At 41.1% G+C, this 8,399-nt stretch overlaps 1 protein-coding gene across 1 annotated transcript; it reads left to right on the plus strand.

The window, feature by feature from the left end:
• The first annotated feature begins 5,040 nt into the window (after window positions 1–5,040).
• Window positions 5,041–5,664, plus strand: LOC137291851 (dynein light chain Tctex-type 5-like). Its single transcript, XM_067823397.1, has one exon. It carries the CDS (start codon window positions 5,041–5,043, stop codon window positions 5,662–5,664), a length of 624 nt encoding a protein of 207 aa, XP_067679498.1.
• Window positions 5,665–8,399: the final 2,735 nt, after the last annotated feature.

The following is an 8,399-nucleotide window of genomic DNA, read 5'->3' on the forward strand; positions in this document are numbered from 1 at the left end:
TCAATTAACTTTGAGATGTTGTCGGGCAGCAAACCAAATGCCATGAAACCTCTCAGAGACCCCCACCACATAAAATGGCCTGGGGAAAAATACTAATACCACAATCTGAGAGTATTACAGGCCTTTTCATGAGCCCAAGACATCATACTGACTGAAAATAGTGTGAAACAAAATCAGTACTGGGGAAGCTACGAAATCCTATTTCTAGGCCCCTTTTGAGGGTCTCCTCCTGGACTATCCAATCGGTTATTTCCAATCACACAAAGATGACGTTTTAGAAAGAAATGGTATATTTGTATTGTTTTGGCCGCAGCTATATGAAACTCATATTCTCGAAATCGTCTTTACGTTTCTTTTGTCTTGAAGAGTGTATATAAAGCTTCATGGATAGCACCAATACACGAAAAGGCTTAACATCAATATTCAAGACGACTGTGAGTTAACGTGTTACGTGAACACTGAAATAACGTTCCAATATGAAATCATGTCACAACTAGGCCAGGAGAGTTGACGGCATGTTATTAATGTCAATAAACATTCAAAGTGCATTTTGTGGTTTGCTTCTTGTCTCTACCAGATGAGTGAGGTAGTGAGAAACGGGCTTCGCACTTTGTCCACATGCTCGGAATCGAACCCGGGTCTTCGGCGTGACGAGCGAACGCTATAACTACTAAGCTACCTCACCGTCCCTCCATTGTACTGAGGGTCAGTGGCGTAATGTACTTTATCTTACCTCACACATGAATGGCGCTTTCCGATTGGATAAGCGCCATTCTATTATTGTCAATGTACCCCGCTTACAGGCGATGTATTATTTTCAATGTACACCGCTGGGAATTCCGAACTCTTCTGGTGCTTCATGGTAGTACGTTTTAACCTCGAATAACATTGAATCACGCATCAAGCACGAAAATTACCGATGTTTTGCGATTGAAAAGAGACGGAAGGGAGATAACTCTAAATCTGTTAACCCTGTGTCGTCTGCAAAATGGCGATTCAACATAAATGCTTCAAACAGTTCAAAAATAAAATTCAGGTGTTCGGCAAGGTAAATACGTTGTTCACTGGTCGGGCTTGGTCCATGGCCTCATGTACCCTCGTGGTTTGTTTATGTGCCAGGTGCCCGCAGGGCCATGGGCCCATGACCCCCTCGCGACCAGTGAATAACATAAAATGTACGCAAGCCATAGTCTAGTGGCATTCGAACCATGGGTCTTCTGTACTGGGGTCGGACACCTTGTCCATATGACCAAACTCCGTCATCAAGGAGACTAGGTAAGAATTTCACCTCTTGGATGACTCAAGCGTGGGTACTGCTAGACTGACATTATCTTACGTTACAACTGTATATAAAGACTGTGTACTTTTCGTACACGATCACTTTTGAAATCAAATAAGATTCTAAATTCACCACTAATGTTTCATAACTGCATGAAAGACATTCCATGATAGCGAGTGTGTTCAATGCCTATGACGTCAAGGCCTATAGATTTCTATAAGTTGTTCACTGGTCACGAGGGGGCATGTTTTGATATACCCTCGATGTTTGCCCCGATGGGCCAGTGAATAACGTATTTATCTTACCGAACACCTCAATTTTGACTCGTTTGAAGCATGGCTATAGGATCGTACACTTCAGCCAACCCGTGTGAATCAAATAATTCGAATTTCACATCTTGCAGTTTTTTCTCACAGGTATTGACGTTGTATAATTCCTTTTTTAATATTCGCAGGGATTATATTTGAACCTTTGTAAAAATATTGGCATGAGAAGCCACATAATTCGTAGCCATCGCTAGATTTTGCAGGCGGCACAAGAAAAACAGATTTAATTCCAATCTCATTCCGTTAGAACTGTGAAATAATAACTAAAGTGAAGTGACATATAAAGCGACAAGTATAATTACACGTGTTTACTCCCTGCCAACAACTGGTGGCTTAGAAAAAAATACTCCCTACATTATGGGTGAATACATGCGTAGTGAGTTTGTAAAAATACATATATAGTGATCATGCGGTGACATACAAATAATAAAATGTAATCTATGTAAGGTGCAATTGGCAACATTACATCGCAATTCTGTGCTGAAATGTAATCATAGGTTAATGAGTCGATATCATCAAGACCGAACATAAAATTAAACTCACTCAATCCCAATCCGCTAATGGGAGATATAGTTATTCTAAAGTACATTTAGCGGACAGTTCTATGACTATTTGTTGGTAAAGTCTGGACAAACGAAGACGACTCCCTCAATAACATTCAAACAAGACCAATGTAGACATTTTTACTTAAGTTGACACAAGCGCAAGTAGTACATGAAATATAGCTGTTTAGCACAATGAATACCCAAGCAGAAAGGACAAGCTAACGCGCAAGTATGTGATTTTACAGGCGCACCGCCACCTTCACGGTTAGAGTAATTCATTATTCTTGATGCGTGTTTAGGCCGTGGGGTAGTGTAATGGTTGAGGCGTTCGCACGTAACGCCGAAGATCCGGCTTTGATTCTCTACATGAGCACAGTGTGAGAAGACCTTATTTGGTGTCTCCCGGCGTGATACTGCTGGAGTAATGCTTGAAGCCTTGTAAAAGCTAAACATACGATGGTATACTGCATCCCACGTACTGACAGTTGTATATAAACATTAATCTCTATCTCACTTATTGTTGACGGGAAAATGATACTTTGTAACCCACGCACTGACAGGTGTATATAAACATTAATCTCTATCTCACTTATTGTTGACGGGAAAATGATATTTTGTAACCCACGCACTGACAGGTGTATATAAACATTAATCTCCATCTCACTTATTGTTGACGGGAAAATGATATTTTGTAACCCACGCACTGACAGGTGTATATAAACATTAATCTCTATCTCACTTATTGTTGACGGGAAAATGATATTTTGTAACCCACGCACTGACAGGTGTATATAAACATTAATCTCTATCTCACTTATTGTTGACGGGAAAATGATATTTTGTAACCCACGCACTGACAGGTGTATATAAACATTAATCTCTATCTCACTTATTGTTGACGGGAAAATGATATTTTGTAACCCACGCACTGACAGGTGTATATAAACATTAATCTCCATCTCACTTATTGTTGACGGGAAAATGATATTTTGTAACCCACGCACTGACAGGTGTATATAAACATTAATCTCTATCTCACTTATTGTTGACGGGAAAATGATATTTTGTAACCCACGCACTGACAGGTGTATATAAACATTAATCTCTATCTCACTTATTGTTGACGGGAAAATGATATTTTGTAACCCACACACTGGCAGGGGTATAAAAACATTAGTTTATGTATCGTAGCAAGTGGTTTAAGGGTAACTGTATATGCACCAGGGTGGTGCTATTTTTAAAGCTGCAGTGTCAATGAAGGCAGCTTTGACTCAATAGTAACAGAGGGCAAGAAGGAAACCACAAGTCAGTAAAGCGTTTGTTGGAAAGCACGGATTTACATGAAGTCTGTGAGTCGGTACCGTCATCAGTTAAGCCGTGAGTTCTAAGCATGCGGTTTATCTGTAACCTTTAAGCCAACGCTCTCTTCACTTAAGCACCGGATGGTACGCGGTGTGTACCTGAGACCTTTTAGGTAAATACTGTCTTATCCTAAAGACGATATGATAGGCACGGAGTTTACCTGAAACCGTTAAGACAATGCCGTCTTCACTTAAGCACTGGTTGTTAAGCACGGAGGTTACCCGCCATCATAACGTCAGTAGTGTCTTCACTTGAGCAGTGGTTGTTAAGCACGGAGTGTACCCGCCATCATAACGTCGGTAGTGTCTTCACTTAAGCACTGGTCGGTAAGCACAGGGTACTATGGTTTTGGTGTCTGACACAGAATATAGAAAACGTTACAACATACTTTGTTGGGTATCAGGTAATGTTTACAATCGATCCATTGGGAATCATGAGGACTAGGGTAAACTGTACTTCATTATCGCATAGGTTTGCAGCTTAAAAAATAACAAAAATGTTCCTTACATTGACAGTGGTTTTATTCATTTAAAAGTATGGCAAAACTGGTATTCAAATACAGGCGTCTTTAACTTAACATAAGAGAGCATAGTAGGGCTGTTCTCAAAGCCTGTGTACGATGCAAGCATAAATGTTTCTACATAGATACGATTGCTGTCCATTGTAGTGTAATCTATAAGACAGCTCTCCTATTGCATTAGCACACTAAAGCTTTATACGACGTTTCATCATGGTCACTGTAACTGCTAGCTCTGCCATATTGTTTGGTTTTACTTAATGTTAAATACTTGCGAAGTGTATGAAGAGATGTGACGAGATGTTCAACCATATGTTCTTGTTTAGTTTGTTGTATTGTGCCGTGCTCTGTAATGTTTCAAATATATTGCTGTAGTCGAATATAAGTGGATTTTGCACCAGACAATCAAGTGATCGACCAGCATCGATCGATCAGTTTCCTAACGTTACATATTACTATAGAAACGCAACGACACATTAACAAGTGCTTCAAAATAGCGGACGAATGATTCCTGCGTCAAATGTTATTCCCCAGTGGACATGTTAACACCTTAATCCATAATCTCAAAAGGATTTATGGCCGATTTATTATTCCATATCGGATTAGTATGTTGCAAGACATTAATTCCATTGTGCACTGATTGATTTGGTTGTATATACGTAAGTAGAAAGCCAGACGGATACAAGAACTTATGGGAGTGTTAATCCCACCTAACACCTTGACACAGGGAGATTTTACTATACTGGAACATTTCAAACTGGACATCCACAGTGTGTGTACCTTTGGAGCATAAATTCAGTGTAGATAAAGAACCCGATAATTCACTAAAAGAAAAAGGTCTTTCAAGGAGACACTAACACGAAGATCCTTCAAGTACCTTGTTTTGCCGTCTCTCGGCAGGCGTGAATTTGATATTCAGAGACATTCGTGAATTGAAATCGGTTCAGACAGACCTCTGACGATTTAATACGTGACGTTCTGGTGAGTGATCTGTTTGGATTATTTGATATGATGAAAGGCAAAGAACAAAAGAAACCAGACCACTTGACGCCAAAGGTTCCAACCATTGTTTTGGATTCTTCTCTGGTAGGTAAAGATGATCAGCACCCAAGTGACAAGTCCAGGGCGACGATCCAAAGCCAGCAGAGCCACCGTGCAAACAACGAGGACTCTGTGGGTTTTCTATCAAAACGTATGTCCAGACGACATATGCGGAGAATGAGCGAAAGGAACGACAGTGTACACGGGTTGTCTCATGCCCCGGCGGCTCCCCTAGTGCCCAAGATGGAACCGACATACCAGCTCGAACCTAAAGGAGTATTCAGCTCGTGTTCGGTCGAAAAAATCGTGAAGCGCGTGCTGCACGAGCACCTTGACACGATTAAGTACGATCCACGTTCGTGTCGTGACCTCACACGGACGTTAGCGGATGACATCAAAGCACGTGTCAAGTTGTTGAAATATGAAAGATACAAGATCATCTGCAGCGTCACTCTGGGAGAAACAAAGGGTCAAGGTGTCATGACAACGAGCAGATGCGCGTGGGAGCCCAAATTTGATTCTTACGCCTCGTATACTCTGGCAAATAAGGACATCTTTTGTACAGCATGTGTTTTTGGTGTGTATGTGGATTAATACGTCAAAATTCAATTCAAGGTACATTTCCTTGGATGTTCATTATGAACACAATCAGTCGCCAATGATCCTTCGATCATGATGTCTGTCAGTGACAAAGTGTCAAACATTAAAGACTGTCACCTTTGGACACTTAAATGATGACATAAATGAATATTGTTTAAGTCTGTGTTAATTTCCGATGAGTTGAAGGCTATATAGATAGTCCATATATTTGTTTTTCTTTTAAAAAATAATTTAAAGAAGCATTCTTTGCTTTGGCTATAGTCTGTTGAGTATATCGTCACAAACTCTTAGTCTTTACAGTTTTGATTCTATTAAATATGTACTGTCTACTTGGAATATAACATGAACGTATTCAGCTTCTTGTACTTTTGGTGACCCGTGAAGGTCCGGGTAGAATAGGCTTCAGCAACCCATGCTTGCCATAAAAGGCGCCTATGCCTGTCGTCAGAGGCGACTAACGGGATCAGGTGGGCAGGCTCTCTGATTTGGTTGACACATGTCATCGGTTCCCAATTGCGCAGATCAATGCTCATGCTGTTGATCATGGGATTGTCTGGTCCAGACACGATTATTTACAGATCGCCGCCATATAGCTGAAATATTGCTGGATGCGGCGTAAAACTACACTCACTCACTCAACTGTGCTATTGGTCGTCAGTGCTGGTTGGTGTCCTGGCGATTAGGTGTCTGATTCTGAGGATGTGGGTTCAAATGCCGAATGAGACTCAACCCAACAAAAGTATTACAATCTGTTCTTTACCCAGATGTAATCCCAAATATAAGATATGTTACTGGCAGGACATATATGGGGTCACCTCTTACGCAGCCATAACCCTAGATACAGCAGGAAAGTGGACGACACTTCACCAGTCATCGACGTCTTGTCAGGAGACTTGACTTGACTCTCGAGACATTTAACTAGAATATGTGGGCAATTATTATTTTGGTTACAATTTCCCATCCCTGTAATGCATTGATGGCTCATCCAAAGCTAAAACAGTAACGAGCAAAGGCAGAGTATAGTATTTACCTTCTGCAAACGCCCGTGAAGATGCGAGTTCATTGTTCATGGACTCCACAGCACTGCACATCCTCTTACTGCGAATACAGCACGTTTCAGTTGAATGTAGCATTCTACTGTAGGCTTCTCATGGATATATGTGTGAAGGCTCGGTTGTGTAACTTGCTGTGTGGGATGTCAAAGTTTAGACCCATGAAGATTTGGGTTAGACAACACGATCAGGTGGTAAGGCCCGCTGACTTGGTTGGTGTATGTCACCATCTGCCAACTGGATCAGTGCTCATAACAGTAATAATGATAAATGTATACAGAGTCGAGAAGCCGTCTAGGTCCAATGTGGCGCTGTACAAAGAGATGAGTTTTCAGATCAGATTTAAACTTGGTTGTGGTATAGGCATCCTGATGCATGGTGGAAGACTGTTCCAAAGATGTAGAGCTGTGATGGAGAATGTTTTATCACCCATTCCTGTTTGGAGAGAAGGAACTGAGCGAAGGCATTGTCTGGGTGTGAGGAGAGTGACAAGATCCTTGAGATAGCAACATGAATTGTCAAAAATGAACTTAGGGTGAATAGGAGAATCTTAGAGCTGATGCGTTGTTTGGTGGGATCCAGTAGAAAGAACTGAAAATTTATGAGATATGGTCAGATCGTTTCGTTCTTGAGATTAGTCGTGCTGCTGCATTTTTGATTCTCTGTAGGTTTTACCTGAGTGGTGTTGAGTTGTTGGAACAGAGAGTTTGCATCTTGAGTTTAGTCGTGTCTGTGCCCAGGAGATATCGTACCTTGCTGGTGTTGCGAATTTGGAAGAAGTATACCGTTGAGAGTTGGTTGACATGATGTTCCATGGACATGCTGCTCTGGAATGGTAGCCTTAGGTTTCGAGCTGTCTGTCATTTGATTGTCTGGCCCAGAGTCGATTATTTACAGATCGCTTCCATAAAACAGGAGGAAGCAGGAATATATTTACAGACCGCTTCCCTATAACAGGAGAGAGCAGGCGGTATAGGACCATGTTTACTTATTTATCCTGCTCCCTACCATCTCGGCAGTCTGCAGGAATTCATAATGGAACTTAAATCACAGGTTTTACCATATCACTATCACACAACACCTGTTTAAATGTCAGTCGATATGTACCTCGTTAAAATCGCAAAAGTGTTTTATTTATGCTATGTTTGTATACACATGCACAAAAGTTAAGCGCCGCTATTTTCACAGTGTCTTGATTTCACCACTGAAGATCAGAGATACAAACTATAAATGTTTTTGACTGAATTAGCCTTCCATAGATTCTTGAAGCTAAGATTGTCAAGATATGACAAAGAAAACGTTCTGCACGTGCAACTCCATTTCCCTACGATCTGAATCTTGAACATCAAGTTTCACACACTTGATTTCGCCGGTCTGTTGTGAGATTCTCCTTTCGCGTTAGAGTTAGAAAATCAGCCGTGGTGAGGAGAAAGTTAACTACCGCTGAGAGATGGCAAGTGTTAGGCATGGAAAATGCTGGCATGTCATGCAGGGCCATTGCAAGGCAAATGTGTCGTCATCACAGCGTTATCACCCGTTTAGTTGCCAAACATAATCAAGCCAATGATGTCAATGACAGGCATAGCTTTCGTTATGATAGGAACCATTGAGTATCCAAAGTAGCAGATCACAGAAATAGTGGGTGCATGTGTAGAATTTAAAAATTCAAAATAGATT

Source organism: Haliotis asinina, chromosome 7 (assembly GCF_037392515.1).
Source record: "Haliotis asinina isolate JCU_RB_2024 chromosome 7, JCU_Hal_asi_v2, whole genome shotgun sequence".
NCBI classification, from domain to species: Eukaryota; Metazoa; Mollusca; class Gastropoda; order Lepetellida; family Haliotidae; genus Haliotis; species Haliotis asinina.

Bases quoted from the DNA above. Each gene is read 5' to 3' on its own strand.
- LOC137291851 (XM_067823397.1), top strand. From the start codon at position 5,041: ATGAAAGGCAAAGAACAAAAGAAACCAGACCACTTGACGCCAAAGGTT.